This window comes from Leuciscus leuciscus (genome assembly GCF_965113295.1).
Source record: "Leuciscus leuciscus genome assembly, chromosome: 14".
NCBI classification, from domain to species: domain Eukaryota; kingdom Metazoa; phylum Chordata; class Actinopteri; order Cypriniformes; family Leuciscidae; genus Leuciscus; species Leuciscus leuciscus.
Genome location: NC_138738.1, coordinates 37,953,841 through 37,978,495, shown reverse-complemented (window position 1 = coordinate 37,978,495; position 24,655 = coordinate 37,953,841). Strand labels below are relative to the sequence as shown.

At 38.5% G+C, this 24,655-nt stretch overlaps 1 protein-coding gene across 1 annotated transcript in view; it reads left to right on the top strand.

The window, feature by feature from the left end:
• ptprfa (protein tyrosine phosphatase receptor type Fa) overlaps positions 1-24,655 on the top strand; it is a 195,549-nt gene that overhangs the window by 18,661 nt on the left and 152,233 nt on the right. Inside the window, 1 exon segment of the mRNA XM_082136098.1 lies at positions 14,973-15,132. Within this exon segment, the coding sequence (XP_081992224.1) occupies positions 15,054-15,132 (79 nt within the window). The 5' untranslated portion in view covers positions 14,973-15,053.

Sequence of the window (24,655 nt, the reverse complement as noted above, 5' to 3'; positions counted from 1 at the left end):
TCTATTAAAGCTGAGTGCTCTCTCCGGGGTGCCCATCTCTCTGAGGAGGGACCTGCTATGGCCACTGACCACATTGTTATAATAGACAGATTTATGTGCTCGGGGGACTCGTAAAGCTGCTCCCCTTTTCCTCCCACGAGTCACATCACATCCAGCAGAACTGCTTTACTATTATAACCCAGCTGGCAGATAGAAACACTTTAGCTCTCTCTTTCTCTCTGTAAACGCACTCGTGCATAAGAGGAAATACAGGTGCATTTTAACTGAGCGTGAGACAACATCATGGACAACCCGTCAGCCATCACCTTTTACTCCTGTTATACTACACTTGCAGCTCTAATGGTGATAGATGTAGCACACTTGTGTTCTCATGCATTTTAACGAGAAGCAGGTGGTGTGTTTATTCCCCTGGAAGTGTGTCGTGAGCGTGCATTTGACTGATATCCTGTACATCTAATGAATCAGATATGAGCATGAAAGTGTATTGGGCAGGTCACGACAACAAACCCTCCCTGAACACACAGTCAAACATTCAGGGTCAGACAGGTGAGCAAATAGCCGGCTCTCTGTGAGGTCAGATACCTAGAGAGGTTAATTACTGTTGTGTTCCGAGGCCGAACATTAACCCAAGTCACCCACGGGCCACGCCGTTTACACTAGCGCTAACACGAACGGCTAAATCCTCTGAGGTCACGTGATCACTCACTCAAAAGGTCATAAAGGGTGTCACTGTCACAGCCTCTCAAGCGCAAAGTGCCTATTCCCAAATGTTAGTGTCAGGGTATTGATTGGTGGCAGACGGTATTATTTAATTGGTCGAGGAAACTCTCTGGCCCTCAGCATTTAATCACATGTGGTGCATATATGAGACGCTTCTGAAACCCCAATTAATCAAAACACAACAATCAATGAGCAGCAGTGTGTGTGAATCTTAAACCAGCTACTTTAGGAGCAACTCCTGCGTGAAAGAAAACCATGTGTTTTTAAAGATTTAATGCTTTTTCATCATTTTAGGTGTCTGTTATTTAACAAAAGCCTTCTAGCATGTGTTTGACATTGATTCTTTCTTGAAGGGGAGATTAACTGTTAGTACTTGCTCATTGCATTTGTTTTGGTGAACGTGATTTCACCAAGTACAACATGATGCTGGATCAACATCTTTTTTGATCCTGGGACAACATTCCAATCAACCAATCAGATTCGAGTTTACAGTTTATGTCAAGTTTAGGCTTAAACCAGGGTTAAGTGCTTCAACATGATCTGTGTTATTCACGTATCATTAGTTATGGGTAGGATTAGAATTAGGACAATTTTCAGACAGGAATGTTGTTCTATGATCAACAAAACATTTTGACCCAGGAACATGTCTTACTTGACAAAATTACGGTGACCGTTGGTTTTCCAATACAACATGGCCCTGTTTACTCCTGGTATTAAGATGTGTTTTGGTCAGTCGGATCACAAGTAGACGAGGGAGACACATTCCTGTTTACACCTGGTGTTTTAATCCGTCTCTTTTGTCCACTTTCAACTACTTCTGTCCTGGGTGGGTTAATGTATGGGTTTTTTTCAAATCTTTCGATCTAATGGACAAAATAAGCTCAAGCAATTTACATATGAACGTGAAAGGAGACGACGGAAAAACATACAGAGAGCATCAGCTTTAGTTTCTGCTCTGACACACACAAGACCAGCCGAACGCTGTGAGTGTGTGTTAGAAATCAGGAATGGTGAGAGAACATTGTGCTTGGTACATTTTTCATCTTCAAAACAAACTTTAGTCTTCAGTCGACAAAGTTTAAATCCCGTCTGGCTAGAGCTCTTCCCATAATGTTCACGCATTAGTTCAGTGGACGGAGAGTAGACGGTCTTTTGTGGCTGTTTGAACACATTCGACCACATGAGTGTTTACACTACGAAAGCAATCCGGTCAAATGTGTTTTTGACTCCCTCTGGAAGTGGCTTAAAGTGGACAAGCTCAAACCGTTTAGACCCCGTTTACACCTGTATTTAGCCTCATCCAATTGTGATCCGATCGTCCAAAATGCATCTTAATACCACGTGTAAACACAGCCTAAGACACATCAAAATATGCATGCAATTGCAACTTGTTGAGTATTTGAACAAACTCCAAACAATAAATATTAAACTTTGGAATGCAATTCGTCCTGCAGTGTTATCAGATTTCCACCTATTGGATGGTAAAACAGGTGAAAAATTGCAAAAGATACACAGGAAGGAAAAACCTGAGTCACAGAGACTTGAGGGATCAGGATCTTTTCCCACAACACAGAAAAAATAACCTAATGACAGTTGTAAGTTGCATGTACTTTTAGTAAACGCCTCTCTATGAATACAAAACATGAAACACTTTCTTCTGAAAACATCATATTTATATCATATGAATGATATTGATTTTTCAATACTAAGAAAGTCGTACTGTTTGGAATGACATGAGGGAGAGTAAACAATGACAGAATTTACATTTTTAAGGTGAAAAATGAACCTTTTTCCAGTTTTATAAAGACTGCGTACTCTTTCCTGTTGTTGCTGTTGGTCTGTTCCAGAGGAAACATGAACCACAGCTGAATATATATAAAGTCATATTTGTCTTGTGTTGGTCTCATGATCCGTTAAGGAGCAAACATCAGCAGTGCTGGAATAAGACTCGTGGGATGAGTTAGTATAAATCTGGATAGATGATCGTAATTTATGTAATTGCCAGAATCGCAGGTTCGGTTGCGAAGAGCCTGGCGGCGGAACGTGCAGTTCATCACATACCGGCGTCTGGGGCGCTTTTGACCGGGCGCACTGAAGCGCTGGGTCACACATGGCTAATCATTAACTCATTATTGTGTATCAGGCTGTAGATCAGCTTTAACTCCAGTGCATTTAGAGCTCTGACATTTTTATGGAGGCTTCAGAATCCGTCTGTACAGAGCAATAAAACACTCCGACTCAGGAATCCTGGAATGCTGTGGGAATGTGACGGCATGAATAGACTGTGGTCTTTCTGGCTCGTGTTCAGTGATTCAGACTTCCCAGCACCCCGATGCCTGAAATCACGCCAATCGCTCGAGATGTTCTGCTCTACTGGGTCATCTGTTCTTCTTTGTAGGCTTCAATAGCTATGCTACATCCTTCACTAACCTTTGATTGATTTCTGATTAATTTTTAAACCCTGCTCATGTTCTAGAACCTTGGCACATAAATCATTTCATGATCCACTTTGTAAGACATCATATTTGTATACGTGTTCAATTGACTTTAAGGAGTGTAAAGAGCAGAAATCCTTGCTCATAAACCTTTTAAACAAAAACTGACCTGGCATGCCAAGCACTGTCAACAGACCCAGGAACAATTTCTCTTCCAAACACTTCTTCCACCTTTTCACCTCATTTTGTGGTGTCCTGACTTGCCCCTTAGACTAGACCATTAGTGGAGAGCATGTACAATGGCTTTAAAAAATATTTGCACTCTTAAACCACACTTAAACTTCACATGAAATCAAGATGAGGTCTTTTTACTATCTTAATCTATGTTCCTGTTCTTATTGGGAGAGATTTATTGTTGCACGCTATTTGTAATCATTAATAAAAATTTAATAACTCACCTCAGAAACTATTTTCCATTTTGCCTGATATAACCTTGAGATTTATTTTATTTTTATTTTTTTTCAACTCATCCACTCATATAGAAACAACTTTTAAATATCCAGTCAATTCCTGATGGATATAATCAATTCTTATCCTACTTTTTTTCTCTCACTGAATATCCAGTGTTCCTTGCATGTAATTATAGAATTAAGTGAATTGCAAGGGCATGCAGCATGTTAACCATGAAATGTATCAATTTCATTGCATAAATAACAAAATATTAACCAAAGCATGCATTTATTTTGATAATAATGAAAACACTTTTTAAGCCCCCCAAAAAACTGTTATGCTTGTTAGTTTTTAAATGATAAAACAACAAATTTAGTGTCACATTGCAGATTTTATGTAATGCAATGACATTTTAATTTATGCATTTGGCAAACACTTTGATCCAAAGCGACTTACATTGCATTTAAGGTATACATTTAATCAGTTCATGCATTCCCTGAGAATCAAACCCCATGTCCTTGGCGTTGAGCATCATGCTCTTCATGCATTGTAAGTGTAATGTAATTGTCTGAACTCAGTGCTATAAAAGATCAGCAATAAACCTGCAATGCACTCATGCTGCTCTGCTCATGCAATATAACAGCCCCAGTTGCAGATGACTTACACCGCGATCACAGAGCACAGGAGGATTTCTCCTCTCAAATCCCTCTGTGTGGTCTGCATCTCATGCTGCCTCTGCATTTATCACACGCTCCTACATTCTCTTTATCTAGCGTTTTCACCCTGTCATTAAATGCAGCACAGTTCCAGCTCTTTTCCTTCCCTTATTAGTGTAATCACACCATTAACTTCGCTGTTGATACTTTGCACTGGGGGCCAAAGTTATTTCGTAAATCTTTTATGACCGCGCCACAGGATGTTGCAATAGTGTGTCCTGAGGGGCTCATCTTTTGTTTCTTGTTAGATTTTTTTATCTTTAACTCACATAGTCATGCACACTTTTAGCTCTCTCTCTCTCTCTCTCTCTCTCTCTCTCTCTCTCTCTCTCTCTCTCTCTCTCTCTCTCCACTAATAATTAGTTGCTGGGGTGGTGATAAAAGTCCTTTTTTCCAACATACCCCTCTGGCCACATAATCCCGTAAGTGCCATATACCACAGTGCTTCCGTCCGTAAAAGATTAAAAAAAATGTATCCACGCTAGGCTCTGTATGCAGAAAGAGAAGTGAAAAGCTTCTGCAACACCCTCAGGAACAACCGCTGTACAACTATTGAGACCACAGCTTTGGATCAGTCAAAGGTCAAGATCTATCTCCATGTTTTGTGTCATTGATTTTTAAGTGGGTATTGCCTTGTCGTGCCATCTAGAGGTTTTTGTGCTATGTGTGAATGGCTTGTAAAGAGATGAGTAGTTGAGTTTTTGAGATTCAGACTGATAGCCGAGGAACAGTGAGCCTTATACAGGGCTGTGTGAATATCTTGATATTTTTGTCAGGAACTCACATAAATGGAGGACTCAATTGCAGTGACAAACCGTGAGAAAAGTTTATTAGAAAAGTTTAGGGATAATTTGAAACAGTTCATGTGACAGTGAAAATAAGTTGACTCTCTGTGTGGTGGATCCCGTGTACCTCACACACATCAGCAGACACAAGTAGAGGACACAAGAAGTCCAGAGCACAATCACAAGCAGGTATATATAATATATAGGGTAAAGGGAACGAGCGACAGGTGTGGGAGATCAGCTCATGATTGTGCACACAGTGCTGAAAGGAAACGCTGATTTCTCGAATCACAGTCTGCAGAAAATGACAGGACCATAAAAAAAAACAGCAGAGGACACCCTGACACACCCTGACCCATGACAATTTTTCTGTCTTTTGGTGCTACTCCATTTATATCTTTATATAGGCTACTTACCCTGAAGTGTCTTAAAAGGGTGCTTTTTCAGTCAAAGGGATAGTTCACCCCAAAATGTAGGCTTTTATTCACATATAAACATTAATCAGCGAACATAAACAGAAGTTCAAGTGAACCTGCTTGATGCATTAGAACAAACCTCTTACTGAAGCTCAAATGAGCTGCGTAACACGAGAATGAACCTCATTGGTTCTTGCGGAAGCTCAAACGTGCTGCGTAACACGAGAATGAACCTCATTGGTTCTTGCGGAAGCTCAAACGTGCTGCGTAACACGAGAATGAACCTCATTGGTTCTTGCGGAAGCTCAAACGTGCTGCGTAACACGAGAATGAACCTCATTGGTTCTTGCGGAAGCTCAAACGTGATGCGTAACACGAGAATGAACCTCATTGGTTCTTGCGGAAGCTCAAACGTGCTGCGTAACACGAGAATGAACCTCATTGGTTCTTGCAGAAGCTCAAACGTGATGCGTAACACGAGAATGAACCTCATTGGTTCTTGCGGAAGCTCAAACGTGCTGCGTAACACGAGAATGAACCTCATTGGTTCTTGCGGAAGCTCAAACGTGCTGCGTAACACGAGAATGAACCTCATTGGTTCTTGCAGAAGCTCAAACGTGCTGCGTAACACGAGAATGAACCTCATTGGTTCTTGCAGAAGCTCAAATGTGATGCGTAACACGAGAATGAACCTCATTGGTTCTTGCAGAAGCTCAAACGTGCTGCGTAACACGAGAATGAACCTCATTGGTTCTTGCAGAAGCTCAAACGTGATGCGTAACACGAGAATGAACCTCATTGGTTCTTGCTGAAGCTCAAACGTGATGCGTAACACGAGAATGAACCTCATTGGTTCTGGCAGAAGCTCAAACGTGATGCGTAACACGAGAATGAACCTCATTGGTTCTTGCAGAAGCTGAATGAACCTCATTGGTTCTTGCAGAAGCTCAAACGTGCTGCGTAACACGAGAATGAACCTCATTGGTTTCTTGCGGAAGCTCAAACGTGATGCGTAACACGAGAATGAACCTCATTGGTTCTTGCGGAAGCTCATACGTGATGCGTAACACGAGAATGAACCTCATTGGTTCTTGCAGAAGCTCAAACGTGATGCGTAACACGAGAATGAACCTCATTGGTTCTTGCGGAAGCTCAAACGTGATGCGTAACACGAGAATGAACCTCATTGGTTCTTGCAGAAGCTCAAACGTGATGCGTAACACGAAAATTAACCTCATTGGTTCTTGCAGAAGCTCAAACGTGATGCGTAACACGAGAATGAACCTCATTGGTTCTTGCAGAAGCTCAAACGTGCTGCGTAACACGAGAATGAACCTCATTGGTTCTTGCAGAAGCTCAAACGTGATGCGTAACACGAGAATGAACCTCATTGGTTCTTGCAGAAGCTCAAACGTACTGCGTAACACGAGAATGAACCTCATTGGTTCTTGCGGAAGCTCAAACGTGATGCGTAACACGAGAATGAACCTCATTGGTTTCTTGCAGAAGCTCAAACGTGATGCGTAACACGAGAATGAACCTCATTGGTTTCTTGCAGAAGCTCAAACGTGATGCGTAACACGAGAATGAACCTCATTGGTTCTTGCAGAAGCTCAAACGTACTGCGTAACACGAGAATGAACCTCATTGGTTTCTTGCGGAAGTAAAGAGACAGAATGAACTGATTCACTGTTTATGATTAAAATGACTATATTTGCTATGTTGCTTAATCTCCAGTAAAATCATTGCAAATATATTGTGAAAATTTGATGTATTTCACCGAGCTCTTATACCTGCTCACATTCTGTCTGGCTTTTTTTTTAAACAGACTTTTCCAGGGCATTATGATTTTGAAACCTTGTGTTTGGATTTCATATGCATTACTGTGTGTGTTCATGTTAAAAAGTATAAGGAAACGTGAAAGCGCTCTAGGCGCCTCACTTTTCCTCAGTTTTCTCTGTTGAGACAATAAGCCTCCAATTCCTGCCTTTACTCCAATATTTGCGGCCTCAATTTTTTTGCCTTTTGGTGGTACTCCATTTATATCTTTATATAGACTACTTACCCTGAAGTGTCTTAAAAGGGTGCTTTTTCAGTCAAAGGGATATTTCAGTCAAAGGCAATTTAAAGGGATAGTTCACCCCAAAATGTAGGCTTTTATTCACATATAAACATTAATCAGTGAACATAAACAGAAGTTCAGAAACAGAAAAATATATTTTTTTATATGTGAATAAAAGATTAAATTAAATCTGTCCATCATATAAAGTGATTGTGTCTCTTCAGAAAATTCATATGGGTTAGTTTTACAATCTCTTTATGAACTTTTTGAAGCGTCAAAGTAGTGGTTGCATAGCAGTCAATGGAGGAACAGAAAGCTCTCAGATTTCATCAAAAAGGTCTTCATTTGTGTTACGAAGATGAACGAAAGTCTTACGGGTTTGAAACGACATGAGAGAGGAGTAATCAATGACACATTTTAAATTTTTGGGTGACCTAACCCTAAAAAATTTCAGTAAAAAATCTAGTTCAAAGTAGTCAAGGCATCTTTTCAACACTGGTTTCATTAAAGAGACAGAATGAACTGATTCACTGTTTATGATTAAAATGACTATATTTGCTATGTTGCTTAATCTCCAGTAAAATAATTGCAAATATATTCTGAAAATTTGATGTATACCTGCTCACATTGTGTCTGGCTTTATTTGTAAACAGACTTTTCCAGGGCATTATGATTTTGAAACCTTGTGTTTGGATTTCATATGCATGACTGTGTGCGTTCATGTTAAAAAAGTATAAGGAAACGTGAAAGCGCTCCAGGCGCCTTCATTTTCCTCAGTTTTCTCTGTTGAGACAATGAGCCTCCAATTCCTGCCTTTACTCCAATATTTACGGCCTCAGATCCGTTTCCCTCTCCTCAAATTCCTGCCGCAACACAAATCTCCCTCAGCCGCTCCACAAATCTCCTAACATCGCACGGCACTTGAAAGCCACAAATCTCGCAGGATTGCGTAGCTGCAGGGCGACCGGTGGAGCCGAGTGTTGCACCTGGATGCCAGTGATGAGCTCGATCACTCCACATGAACGAGGATTCCTCTTCCTGTCTGTCTGTGCATGCCATCAGCTATAAGATGAAAGTAGAGCCTTAAAGACATGCACACCCTTGACGTATAGGATAGCTTGATGCCACATACACAACCAGGGATGAGTTTGGACACACTTGACTGAATTTATATTTCTCATCTTAAAAAACCTTCTGATCTAAAAATCTCTGCTTAAATGTTTGAAATTAGTTTTGAGAGCAAACATTTGAGAGCAAACATAAATTGTACTGATGCATAATTTTCTTGACAAATGTATTAAAATTGTTGTTGTTAATAACAATAATAATGACAACAACGTTAATGCGAATAATAATAACAATAATAATTGTACCCATGCATAATTTTCTTGACAAATATACTAAGATGATTATAAATAGTAGTTGTTTACATTTGTTTTTTGCACATTTAATGTTTTGCTTTATATTTTTACAAAGGCTATGATAAATAACCGTCATGTTAATGTTATATTTAAATATATATATATAAAGCTTGCTTATAGGCTTGTTATAATACCGGTTATGAGTGAGGGACAATACGGTATGCAATTTTATATCGAATTAAAGAAACATTATGAAACATTATGAATGAAACTTACTTGACACTTGAACAGTATATCAACATCCTAACAAAGAGAATACGCTTAAATAAAGTATAGTTGTCGGTACACGTCAAGCTTTACTTGCAATTTTGCCTCCCATCTTGTGTATCTTGACGTGAGCAATGTACCAATAATACCTGCTTAAAAAAATTTTACTTTTATTTTAGAATTTTTTTTTTAATCATATTCTATTAGGTTTGAACTTATTAGCCCTGCGCTGAATAAATGTCTTCAATGGCTAACGTTGGTTAAGTGAACGCTTACGTTTAATATACAATGATAATGCAAGCACATCACATGTATCTGACCTATTTTAGTGGCATTCGGTATAGGATTTGACTGTTCATAGATTAAATAGTCTATTGCAAATGGATTTGCATACAGACGGTCTTCGGGGACGGAGGGTTAGACTAGTTGACTAGTCAGTTACAACATTTCTGTTTAAACGTTATTGATATTAACATCCCTAGTAAGGAATAAGGTGTGTTAACTGGTAGTGTATATTCAGAATTAAGTGAGACACAGATGCCTCATTAGCATTGCTGATGAAAGACGGTCCCCTTCTGAACTAAAGATCCACCAGTCTTGGCACTTCTTGTCCTTCATGATATTTGGATGCACTGTTTGTAATCCCAAGCTGGTGTATATGACTCACTCTGCGTCTCCTTCCCATGGGGAGTGGGCGGATAACTGGGGAGATAAGAGAGTGCTGTCCCTCGAGGGTGCTCCTCCTTTCCCCTTCACACCCCCAGAGTCTGCTGGGAGAAGATATCAGTCCCTCTCTGCTCCTCTCAGAACTAGAGGAAAAGAACAAGTTTGCTTCTGTGAACCCTGGTGAACTGCTAATGTTGCTGTAATAATCATGAAAAATGAAGCTCACCTTATAATATTTGGGTGGAATTGTACATTTTTATTCGCTGGCATTGTCATTATGACTATGTAATTTCCCCTAATTTTTTAATTGTGACCCTGAACCATAAAACCAGTCTCATAAAGTGAGATTTATGCATCATATTAAAGCGGAATAAATAAGTTTCCCATTGATGTATAGTTTGTTAGGATATGACAATATTGTCCGAGATACAACTATTTGAAAATCAGGAATCTGAGGGTGCAAAAAAATCAAAACATTGAGAAAATCACCTTTAAAGTTGTTCATTTGTGTTGGCGATTGTTCAGCATTCACTCACAAAAATAAATGTTTTATATATTTACGGTAGGAAATTTACTAAATATCTTCATGGAAAGTGATCTTTATGTAATATCCTAATGATTTTCGGCATAAAAGAAAAATCGATAATTTTGACCCATTCAATGTATTGTTGGCTATTGCCACAAATATACCAGTGCGACATGTGACAGGTCACAATTTTGTAAATGTAATTTTTAAACTCAAATTTTAAAATTGTAATCACTATCTGAGGAATCTGGGTTTGCCTTATACCTGCAAAAATGATACAGGTGATGCTGAGTTAATTTTGGCCAAAATTAGATCTTAAGCAGCGTACTTCACTGGCGTCTGTTGGAAACATCTTAGAAGTGTGCATATGATGTCTAGTTAGGCGGCTTACTCGGTTTTGGACAGAGCCATTTTGCCAAAATCAAAAGTTTTCCAATGTAGTATGTGTTTGTGAAACATCATTTTGATGTTCTTTTAAAGCAGTGGTAGTTTTGCCGTTTATTTAATTCTACCCCACTTTTGCTTCTAACAGGCAAAGTGCCACCTCAGTTTATTTAAATTTCACAAGAATCTTGACATTTGAATAATAACCCCCATTTTCAGGGCTAAAAATGATATGAATAGATAATAGTGGCACTCTTTTGTAACAATATTGACGTGATTAAATAAACAGCATAGCAAACAAGCTCTCAGAACTGCTGCCCTCTTATCTTATTTGCCAGATTTTATTTGCTTAATTGAGTATCCGGCAAGAAATGGTCTTTTTAAATGGCAATGCCGTTTAGGAAAGTACATATGCATCAGACTGATGAACTTAAGTGTAGCTCTTTATAAATATTCAAAGAGCATTGATTTTCTAAGTGTATCTCAGATATTAACGCTGCTCTGGCCCGTGTTGAAGGGTTTTCTGTCAAGGCACAGGAAATGTCTAGCAACCAATTTCTCCTCTGGGATTATGATAGATTATCCATCAATCCAGGAGTGATAAAGCAAGTGCTCTTTGGAGATATTAGACTATCAAACACTCCCGCAAATAAGCAACAACATGTTGGGACTGGAATCACGGCAGATGAACATGCTGCACTTATGTGCAATTATGTTATATATTATGTTATGCAACCGGCAACAACCCTCCCAAAACACTTTCTTATATAAAAAAATAATAATGTTTTTCTGACGTTGATGATGAAAAACTTGGTGATATTTTGAACATTTGCAATATATTTGTGATTATTTTTCTGTAAATAAAATTAAGCAACATTGTATGCATTTTATTAGGCCATGCATGTCATTAGTAATTGATTTAACATTCCCTCCTTGTTCAGCAACTTGAAAGTATGAGTGCATCAAGACAAACATTATAGTGTCTTTTTGTCTCTAAACCTAAATGCCATTCGTTAGTTTGATTCATTTCTGTGATTTAGTTCAAATGAATTGTTTCAATTAGTTCAAAATTCATTGATTCATTGGCACCACATCCTTTTAGTTGAAAATATATGTAGGCCTACTGTATCAGTTATTTTTGTGTATTATATAGTAAAATATTTTCAATAAGGTTTTATTTTCATATTTTCCATTTATATTTTAAATTTAGTAACTAAATTAGTGTTTGGAAATTTATAGTTTTTTGCCATTTTTATTAGTTTTTTTTTATTTCTATATAGTTTTTATAAATTTTATAAAAAATTTTAGTTTGTTATTTTAGTTCATCAAGTTAAACTAAATGAAAAAGAGAAAGTTTTTCACTATTAACTAACTATGATTTTTGCCTCATATAAACTGCTAGTTACTGCGTACTAATAGTTAGTAAGGTAGTTGTTAAGTTAAGGTATTGGGTATGGATTAAGAGATGTAGAATATAGCAGCAGATATGCTAATAATATGCATGCTAATAAGCTAGTTAATTGGAACTAAATTGTGAGAATTGGACCCTAAACTAAAGTGTTACCAATCTTTCATTTAGTGAAAAAAGTGTGAAGAACTTTTTACTATTTTGAATATATCACATTCTTTACTCCAATCACATTCAACTTGTGAATTTAGACCAGAGCGAGGACGTCTCTCCATCCTGAAGCTGCAATGCTTTTGAACTCTTCAGTTCCTGTGCAGTCACGTCCTGTCCACATGAGGATTGATTCCTGAGAGAAATGAACTGACCTTTGACCCTTCATTTAAACATGCTTGTCATCATGGAGAGTCTAGCTGGCTGCTTGCATCATTTGTCTTTCAGCAGAAGAGACTGGGGTCTTTAGAAATGCACGCTGCGTTCAGTCCGCGCTTTGTTTTCCCAGCGAGCTCTTCCTGCAGGAATGTTCGGGAGAGCCTGCAGGTTGGGCACGTCGGAGACACTTGGCTGGCGCAATTGTAGCATCCACTCATAGACACAGTCTGTGTTTTCTTTGGAAAGGCAGAGACGGTGGGGTGCAGAACGGGGAGCAGTGCTGTAATTACAGTGTGTGCTGAAGCAGAGAGACTTTGTGTGTGTGTGTGTGTGTGTGTGTGTGTTTGCTGTGTGTGTGTGTGTGTGTGTGTGTGTGTGTTTGCTGTGTGCATGTCCCTAAATGCTCGCAGTTTAATGCAGTTTCGGTGAGTCTGTCAGCTCAGCGGTTCTGTTCCAGACTCATGATTTCCATAATAAGAGGGAGAAATAGCACGCTCGGAGACGGAGAGACGTTTCCGTCTGCTCAGCCTGCAGGAATGTGGAAGCGCACCTTCAGCTCTCGATCAAACGCTGTTTGAGGGTGGAAGCAGTTTGCCGAGCGCCAGCGGCTCCACACTTTTCCTGCTGTGGTGGCGGAGTAATTAGTGCTGGTCTATGGGCGTCTCTCTCTGGTGTTTCCATGATTGTTTTCTCTGTGGAAGAGTGGGAGTGTTGCATAGCAGATGTCTGCTTTGTGTGACATGATTAATTAGCTCGGGTCCGGCCAATTACATGATGAGCGCTTCTGGTTAATAAATGAATGCATCATCTTAATCATGAGTGAGTGAGGGTGTGCATGGGGTGGCTTCATTGGAAAGACACATGAGAGCCCTCACCACACAGGTTATTAACACACACACAAACCCCCTAGACACACACTCACAGTGTGAACCTGGCACAACGCATGTGTCCTCCAAAGGCCAGAGGTGCCTGTGGTCGCTGAAACGCTCTCCCGGGACTCGTTGCGGCTCCAGCTCATTTACTTCTGTTTCAAACCACTTTATTAAATTAACACAGTGACATCATTCTTTGTGTGCATGATGTCACTGTGTTAAAGGAATAGCTCTGGCCAAAATGAAAATGGCTCAATCTGTGCTGTCACTGCTGTATCCTAATGGCCATAGCGAAATAAATCATATTTTACTTGAGTTGTGAATGTGTTCACAGTCTGTATTGAATGTTGTGCAGTAAAACACTGCACCACCAGTGCTATTTTAGTATTATTTACGTACTTGTTGCATCATAGAATTTATTACTGAATAAGCTTTTTTTTTTTTTTTTTTTGCTTAAATTTTAGTCATTTTGTGATTTGTAATTTTTATTAGTTTAAAAAAAAATCTATGTAGCTTTCAGTGTCAGAGTAATTTTAGTACTTCAGTACTTTCAGTTAGTTGACAAGACAACATATCTAGTTTTTGTTTACGTTTTTTTATGTTTAAGTTTTTCATCTAATATTTATTTTATTTTGTTTTATATTTTAGCAGAATAAGTCGTGTTGTGAATTTGCAGCCTGTGGCGAAAAATGACAGTAAATGTATTTTTATTGAGTTCAATTGAAAAAACAACAACAATTGACCAGTGTAATCATGTGAATCATGAAAAAATGACTAGTTTGAACTAATTCATGAACCGGTTCTGTTTACTAATTCTGGAATATGCAGCACAACCAGTGTAGATTCCAGAGCAAATCACTCTCATGAATAGTTCACAAAACATACAAAAACAAGCAGTAACACTTAATTTTAAGGTGATGTAGTTACACGTTACTACATGTACTTACTGTAGTAATAACAGTAAATTATGCATAAGTACAAGTAACTAACCCTAAACCAAACCCTAACTCCATTGTAAGTTAATTAATATTGCTCAGTATGTATCTAAGTAAGTACAATGTAACTACGTCACCTTAAAATAAAGTGTAACCAAACAAACAAACATGAATCACTCTGAAGAATCAGTCGGATGAAACTGAATCCATCAGAGCAGTTACTGAATCAGCATCTCTGAATTCTGAAGTTTTGTCTACATAAAAATTTCAGTAATTAATTACTTAAATCTTTGGCTCTGTCCCTCACAAAAAAAAAAAAAAAAAAAAAATCTAATTTTAGGAGACTGACCTTGTATGAAATACCTTCCTCTTGGAGTGCTAATAATGATTTCATGTTTGAAACATTACCGTGATGCCTACTGATGTCATTCTCCCATTGCTTTAATCTGATCATACTGAATCAAGTGAATGTGATGTAATGCTCTTGGAATGCTAATAATGAGGTAATGTCTTGGAATGAGTGATGTCATGTTTGAGGATTTGAATTGCTTCAAATGTTTGCAGCTCTCTGATGTCACTCTCCTTTGTCTTCCCCGTCAGGTCTCACTAAATGGTAGCGTGAGCGTATAGTCATCCAGCAGGAGTTTAGGGAACCCCTGCGGTGAGCGCCATCCTGAAATCATGGTGCCACACACCCAACAGGCCTTTGCCACATCCCTCATGCTGCTGCTCAGCCTGCTGGTGCCAGTCCATGCGGACAGTGAGTATCCCACTTCAAAATACACACATCTCTTTTCCATCCCTTCAAGACTGTTACCGTATATCTACAGTATGTGTCTCTACATATGTGATCTTAAAATTGAAGTGTGTAGGAGTGGGAATATCATGCTGTTTACAAATCAAACACAACCTTTATTCTTAAAGTGCCTGTTATTTTACATCACAGTCTCTGCGGGGGGGGGGGGGCGCTTGTCAAGTCTTATTTTCTTTCAAACACATTTAGGGAATTTTTGTTTGTTGGATTTAGCAAAGCCTGGCATGAATGAGGTGAAGAAATCACAGGGATTTGAGGAATAGCGTGAATGCCATCACCGTCGTGTTGTTTGTGCAAAAACGTACGAGGGAGGATCTTTCAAATTCACTTCGATCTTCTTTGTCTCGAGGGATACAATGAACGCGTCACATTCATTCAGCTTTTTTAAAGTGCAAGTTAACAAGTCCAAAAATACGAGAGCATTTTTGTTGAAGCTGTTGCTGTCATTATTGAAAGATTTGGGTCCTGAAGTGTTAGAGTCCCTGGAGAAAGATTTCAGCAAAGCATTTTTTTGCAAAATCAAATAGCTGTGTTTACTCCAGCCTAAGATCAGATGTGTGTGCTGCAGTATGAGAGTCACTGGCCTTACGTCATGTAGTCCCTGAACCCTGAGGCCCATAAAAACAATAAGAACACCATAGTCTGGTCACTTATTATCGGCGCTGATCTTTATGGTGGCAGTAATACCAGAAGCATTAATCATTTACTTACCGCTACCATTCCCAAACTAGGACTCACCTTAAATGGAATTATAGTCGTGCACCTTGAGAAAAATATTTACGTCTTCCATTCTTCTGGAAGGCTAACCGAGTTAAATATACTGTGAAACGAAGTATACTGTGATTATGCTAATGATAAACATACTTTCTGTTTTCCAGCTAGGTTTAGTCAGCTGTTGGCTATGGTCTTTTATTCAGATTGTTCTGGAATAGATATTGTGAATAAACAGCCATTGTGGCCAAGTACATAAAAACTGTTAAATATAGTCATTATTATATATCAAAATAATACAGCAATCCACAGTGGTTTTAACTAAACAAATGCGAGGATTAATGATGGTGTCATTTTTATATTCACTAATACAACAATAAATCATTATACCTTATAGTATAAACAGCGATAATTACCCACATGTTTTATTAAAATGTGTATATATGAAAAAATGCCATGAAGGGACTTCTGTGAACATTTTTGAGTGATTATTCAAGCAAATTGTTGAACTGAGTTTTAAATCAATTAATTTAAACAGATTTTCAGAACCAAACATCAAAACACTGTTGGCATTTTTGTGACTTTTTAACATTTTAAATCAGATAAGCTATTAAAATGTTTTTGTCTTAACCGAGTCATGGCACAAGAAGCCGAACACCGGTACGTGTTAGAGTTCAAATCATTGTAATGCTCGGTATAATTTTTAGATTTTATGCACTGTAAAATTCATTATATCCCCCACCAGTATTCGTGACTCAAGGAAGGCCTTTATGGATGCAGTGAAGATGTTAAATGAGCAATGTTGAAAGGCTTGTAGATTGGGAATATGGCAAATGCTCCTGAATTTGCCCTCTGCTCTTCACGCTGATGGAGGCCTGTGCACTCATGCAGGGGTGAGAAAAGCCTTTAGCATGTTTTTCAGCTGAACGCTCCAGTTTTCTCACTCTTCTAATCTCTCTGGCTCTCACAGTCTCTCTCTCTCTCCTCTCAGTGTGAAGTCCCTCCATCAGCACCATTATGATCTGCTCAACAGACTTTTGTTTTCCCCCCCTCACACTTTTCCTCTGGAGTCTCCTCACAGGCTTGCGTAGGACGTAGTCTTGAGGACTATACGCGCAGAGTATAAAACCACCATGTTTTATTTATGAGATCAAATATGGTGCAACTTTAGCATGTGGTTTCAGCAGCAGCGGTGGGACTTATAGAGCTTCTCGTCTTCTGATGGACGCTGTGTTGCAGAGCTGCTGTTGTGCTATTTCTAAAGCCCGGGACACACCAAGCCTTCGGGACGTTTTTTTAGCGTCGACCGACTTAGTTTTTCCGATGTGTTCTGCACCGTTGGCTCTAGTCGGACGCCATCAGGTTTTTTTGGGGGTCGATTCAGCATGTAGAACTCTGATGGGCTGTTTAGCTTAGTGAATGAGTATAGCAAGAATATAATAATAGCAAAACAGCGAGCAAAGAAGTCAAAACGGCACAGATAGAAGGCTGTTCTAATTTTACGTCATCTTACCTGAGTGTTTCTGGGCGAATATTTCAATATTAACATGAGCGGAGTGGAATGAAGAAAGTTATCTGCAGGATTGATATTCAAAAATGCTTTGTTTACGGTTTGTGTATCTGCAGCCGGCAGCTTCGGTTTCCCTTTTTGAATGACGAATATAGATGAATATATTTCCAGAAATAGACAGTTGTCTCATTCACACGCATTTGAAAGTCAGCTGTAGTTCTCTGTGTGTTCAAGTGAAGCTTTTTTTCCCCGACGTGAGGCAACAACACAGTCGGCTTTCATCAGCGCTAGTTCTTTGGGTTCGGTTTGGTGTGTCCCTTCCCTGATATGGCATTAAAGGGATGGTTCGGAGTAAAATCAACCTAGGGTCCTTTGCACCATGACATCAAGCCAAACACCCCCCAGAAGCCTTTTTCCCTTGGTCAAACATTATTAAAGTTAGAGCTTATTTAGAGATATCAGCCGGATGGCTTAGTGCAGGCGCTAATGACTCCAAATTTGTATCTCGTAAATTACCCCACTAATAATGCCCGGAATGGTACCAAACTTCTACAGTAGTACAAATAGGTTCTGTACTCATAAAACGAGGCATTGGAAAGTTTGTAAGTACATCAGGAGTTTATTTAAATAACACTTGCCTGACGGCTCATGCTACCGCTAACGCGGACACCGACGTCACTTCAGTGATTTGAGAAAAGCACGTAAAAGTCCTGGCAGAAAGCGATGCATAAGGATGAAGTTTAACGACGAATTATTATTTTTTCCGAAGTGTTGACAACTTAGTGTTAACTAATAATTGTTATAAACTGGTACTACCAACAAAATATTAGTGCATTCCTGGAACTGGGCGTCGTTACACTACATCCTTATGCATCGCTTTCTGCCAGGACTTTTACGGGCTTTTCCCAAATCACTGAAGTGACGTCGACGTGCGGGTTAGTTTGGCTCGATGTCATGGTGCAAAGGACCCTAGGTTGATTTTACTCCGAACCATCCCTTTAACGCCGGTGTTTGCTGAGGTAAAGTCCTTGCAATGGAAATTCCCTCTCACCATTTCTTTCTGTTTATCCTGACCCCTTTGTCTATCCCTTAAAAAATGTGATGCATGGGCACAGCTTTTCATTAATGTAACTAACTGATAAAAAAGGCTAAATAGTTTGCCAGCAGATTCTTCTTCCATGATGTCAAGCACACTACGCTTTTTGCTGTATGCAAACAAAGAAGTGCTCGCTTGCATCTTTATTGGTTCAAATCCTGCAAGGGATGATTCATGAGCCATTGAGCAGACACTTAACCTCAGGTTACTCCAGAGGGATTGAACTTAAAATAAGTGAACAATAAGTCACTTTGGATAAAAGCATCCGTCAGATAAGTAATTAGGAGACCCCGCACCTGAGTCGGGCCTGACCCGAGCTGAGAGACTCATGGGAGTCACGACACAAGCTGAACCGGACGAAGATCCGCTTTAGCAGCGCAGGTTCAAACAAGATTGATTATTCAAATCAGTTCAGATTCAATTAAGAAGTGCTTTGTCTGAATGAACGCATTAGTGGCGCTCCAGTGCTAGAGGGGTTAAAAAGGTCTGTGTAACAAGATTCCACTAATTCTGTTTAGATTCCAGGCTGTGTGTGTGTCTAAAGACAGCTTAGGGCTTAGACAACAACACATTTTTAACTGTCTTTCGTGTATTGGTGTTCGCTTTAATTGACGCAGATGTGAATGGATTTTCTGGATAAATTGTGATGGTCCTCCCATCAGTAGACTCCATCTCTCCCTCTCACACGCATATTAATTTGAGTGACACAAATGAAGTCAAATATTGTGATACGAGGGTGAGAATGAAGCTAAAGAAAAATTCAGGCACTTTGCTTTTGGTCAGTAATGTGATGCTCATTTTATGAGAGTGGTATAAACATGTGCTCAGTTCTTTTAAATGTAGTTTTGTTGGATTTATAAAGTTTTGAAAACATGATAAACATTTTCAAGAATAGTTTTAATTGAATGACTCATGTGGTAACATCAAGTAAAAAGTCATTACATTTGCTTTTATGTTTATAACAAATATATTTTTTCAGGGTAAACGGTACATACTGTATGTGATGAATTATTAATTTATAAGTTTTAGGGAGCTAAACCACATGTCATTTCATTAAAAAAATGATTAGAAATCAAATCTGAAATAAAATATTTATTGTAAATTTCATTATATGTAGTGAATTATAGGCAGTGACTTGAATGAATTGACCTTTTCCCAAGAAGTTCATAAAATAGTTTATGGATACACCATGTGTCAAGTCATTGAATAAAATGATGAAAAATGGTTTTGTGATGAAAAAAGTAAAAAAAAAAAAAAATCAACATGAATGCAAATATAGCATTTCTAAGAACTTGAAACCTGCATCTTAAACTAGATGTTTAGAAAGATTACATTTTTTTCATCATTTTTGGCCATCCTTCTTAGTCATTGAACTGCTTACATTTGTGATTTCAGAGCCTTTAAGAGTGCAGAATATACTCTAGAATAGAAAGTAATCCGAGGAGCTTGACTGTGTTGAATGGGAGTTTATTGTATGTTATAATCAGGCAGATAAAGTGACTGTAGACTGAACAGACAGACTGTATCTGTTACGGCACTTGTGGAGCTCAGCTTTGCTGTCTTAATGGATGAGAGTGTTTCTGTCAATAGAAGGATGAGAACATCTACACAAACACAGCTGGAGACATTGACTGAGTCCGTCTTAAAATCCATCAGCAGAAACGCTGCACGTCCTGGAGGCCAAAAGCACAACTGTGGGCCACAGCAAGCCTTTTTAGAGAGAGAGAGAGAGAGAGAGAGAGAGAGAGAGAGAGAGAGAGAGCGAGCTAAAGATCTCCTAGAGTTAAGGGAGTCCTATAAAGTACACAAGATGATCAATGTGCATTAATACACCACAACAATTATTGCCCTATGGTGTGAGTGACACAGCAAATGATGATCGTCATCGGATAAAGGTGTAATTTTATTGAATGGTGTTCATGCATTGCTGTAAATTAAATAACTGTAATTATCCCTGTTTACCTTTGTGCTCATTTACAACATACTGGCTGATAGAGATGTCAAAAGTGCTTGTATGTTCAAACCAAGTCAATTATAAAATATATTTTTTTTACAATTTCTGCAGTATCAGTAGTATACAGTACAGACTCTAATAGTGAAGCATCACCGCATACTAAATATAAGCCAGTGATGACAAAAAATGTTGGTGTTCATTCTGTGTGAAAATTATAGTCCAGAAAGGGAAAAAAGTTTTGCTTTCTGATAATAATGACATCTATTTAAAATATTATTATATATGATACTCTAACTAGTCTAGTCTAACTTTAATTTTGTTATATTATTATATATTATATTCCTATTTAACTTTTTAATACTTTTAGATATTTATATTTAACTTGAAGTATTTATAAAAAAATATTTTTATATTTATATTTGAAAAAAGCTTCTTAATACTTAAATTTTTTAAATAGTATTATTTATTAGTAATTAATTTTGTAAATATTTACAACAACAAAAATCTAAAGACTTTATAGTTAATACAATTTATATAAATATTTAACTTTAATATTATTATTTATATTAATATAGTTTTCAAAATGGTGTAAAAAAAAATGTATATTAAAGGAACACGCCGACTTTTTGGGACTTTAGCTTATTCACCGTATCCCCCAGAGTTAGATAAGTCCATACATACCCTTCTCATCTCCATGCGTGCCGTAACTCTGTCTGACGCACCCTCCGCTAGCCTAGCTTAGCACAAAGACTGGAGGTATACATACTGGGAACTATATTCTCAGAAGGCGAAGCACTGCTACTTGGGCGGAGTGATTTGCTCGCAGCACCTGAGAAGCCCCGTGGTGAGGAGCAGAGAGTTCGCTCAGAGTTGGAGTAAATCTGAGAATATAGTTCCCAGTATGTATACGGTTAGAAGATGGCTGTGTCTCATGTGACCTTGTTATTCGTACACGCTGTGACTATACAAATCACAACATGTAAATAGGAAAATGTTGGTGTTATTTTGTCACTTATTGGGAGCAGTGTGCTAGCTGGAGCCGTTTACCTCCAGTCTTTGTGCTAAGCTAGGCTAGCGGTGGGTGCGTCAGACAGAGTTACAGCATGCACGGAGATGAGAAGAGTATGTATGGACTTATCTAACTCTGGGGGATACGGTGAATAAGCTAAAGTCCCAAAAAGTCGGCGTGTTCCTTTAACAGACTGCTGTTTTGGTACAGCCCTACTAGAGAACAGGTGAGATGAATACAGCATACAGTGTGTGTGTATATGCCCTCTGCCATGACTCCTGATCGTTCTCAATCTAAGCCTCTCTCTCTCTCTCTCTCTCTCTCTCTCTCTCTCTCTCTCTCTCTCTCTCTCTCTCTCACTCACACACACACACACACACACACACACACACACACACACACACACACACACACACACACCATAGACGTAATGGTTTTTATACTGTCCAAACTGTATATTCTCTCCCCTTACAATAACCAGATCCCTAAACCTACCCATCACACACACACACACACACACACACACTAACCCGACCCCTAAACCTACCCAACGCACAAAACTTTAATTTTTCCACATTTTCCAAAAAACTCATTCTGCATGATCTGCATCATTCTGCATGTACCTCAATTTGGGCCCCCACAGTGACAAGAGTCCCCATGAGTCTGTGTACATTCAGGTTTAAGTCCCCACCGGTATAGAAAAAACACAAACACACACACACACTACATCCTCTGGAAAAACATGATTTCATCTTTGTTGATCATGGAACAACATTCAAATCATCCGATCAGATTTTAAGGATAACATCAGTGTTATTCACCTACCATTTCCCTCTGGTTTCAGGGATGAGTTATAGGTAGGGTTAGGTTTAGGGGTAGGGATGAGTTATATTAGGACAGGATTTCAGACAGGAATGTTGTTCCAGGATCAATAAAATATGTTGATCTAGGAACATATCTTTCTAGGCAAAATCACAGTGACCGCATCCTCTCTACCTGTTCACTGAGCGCACACACACTGACTCAGGAACACACAGTTCTGACAGACACACGCACATTCACATGGAAGAGATTGGCCGAGTATGTAGGTGCATTAAAAAAGGATTTATAAGAGCTGATAACTATATTTGTTATATTATACCAACAAAAAAAATGACAGACCATGAGGAGTTGCCGAGAATTTTCCACAAGCTCATTTGGATTTTTCCTTTCTGTCCAGATCTTGTGGTGCATGAATGCACACTGATCATCTTGTGTACATTACCAGCACTAAATAAATCTGAAAATGAAGGTAACCAAAGAGACACTGTAAACGCAGAGACTGTTTCCAGGATATGAGCCTGTGTGAACTTGACTTCATACATCCAGTGAAATTCACCAAAACACCAGATAATTAAATGACACCGAGCAAAAAGGACATTTACTGCAGATACAGATCTAATGCTGTGAATTTCATTTTTAAGTAACTTAAGTGTCCATTTGAGTTTGAGAGAGCACTGTACAGTGATGTGTACATTTTAAAATAGTATGTGAGACTGTTGCAGAATGCTGTGAGGTCACGTGTTGCATGTTTAATTCACTGAATGGCATTTCGGTCATCTCAGAAATATATATATATATATATATATATTTTTTTTTTTTGCCATTTGTATTCCAATTTTGTGTAAAACGTAACTTTTGAAGCTCAATTCTTGCACTTTGGTTCCATACTTTCGGTCAACATGTGCATGCATATTTGCATATTGTGCACAATATCCTCTAGAAATTACATACTTCAGGTCTACTAGGAGTAGTATGGTAGTATGCAATTACAAATGTTACAAAAAATATAAATGATCTGTTACCAGGGAGTCTGTTTCATGAACATTTTAGGTCCATTTTATGAGATTTTTGCTCTCCACATTGTTAATATTAAAGAGAAAACTGAATAGTGCAGCATTATGGGAGTGTATCTTCCTTTCAACAGCCATTTTAAAAATGTGTGCCCCTCTGCTGCTGGTGAAACCTTTACGCCCGTGTCTTTGTGTTTGTGTGAGTGATTCCTCTCGATGCATGACTGATCCTGTGTTGCCGCATCGTTAATGAGAGCTTTTCAATCCAAAAGCAGTGACTTTTGTTTGAAACTTTTGTCATTTGTCTCCACTCACACAGCATTTGACTATCTGGCGGTCTGCCTAGATGCCATTAAACCCTGGTTATCTGAGCCCAAATGAGAGAAAAGTCCTGTAGGACAAGAGCAGGGTGTTGAATGACAATGACACTGCTGCAGTGATTGACTGTGTGTGTGTGTGTGTGTGTGTGTGTGTGTGTGTGTGTGTGTGTGTGTGTGTGTGTGTGTGTGTGTGTGTGTGTGTGTGTGTGTGTGTGTGTGTGTGTGGGCTTATCGGTCTCTATTCCATCATGACATTTTATCCCCAATGCCTGTATACTGCTACCAGCAGTGTTTACAGCACTGTAACCTAAATCACATTCAATGGCCAGACATAGACTTCTCCACATACAGCATTGCAGTTTTTGGAAGCAAGTGTATGGTTACAGTGCCTTTAAAACAAGTATTCATTTTAAAGCATTTAATTTTTTTGTGTTTGTGACTCTTGTCATTTCATCTAATAATCAAATTTTTTTTGCTGTGATTTTTAATAATCATCACCTAGCAACCATCCAAAATACTGTTGCAACTGGGGATATATATGATGGTTTGTCACAATCAGTGGCGGCTGGTGCTAAAAAAATTTGGGGGGGCGCAACAAACTGAATTATTAATCCAGGACTGAATGTAGGCTAATTGTTAAATAACAATTTAACAGTGATAATAATGTAGCTATCATTAGCCTAAAGTTTAGCTAAAACTTCAGCCGGTAGGGTTGGGAAATAGCCAATTGCCAAAAAAATCTGCAACTGTATTTATTTTTATTTTTTTTAATATAGCCTATTTAATATCCTGATCAATATTGTCCTACAAACAAAGTTCATATTGAAGGTTATAAAAACAAACATAGTGTAACCTTGCTGTCTATCTGCAGTCTATCCAAAAAAGGGGTCAAATCACATTACATTCTAACATTGCAACATTACAATCTAAAAACAAAATAATGCTTTTTAAAGAAGTAGTTAAATTTACAAAAAAAAAAAAAAAAAAAAAGCTAATATCATAAAAATACACATGTAGGTTTGAAATTCTCTAGCACA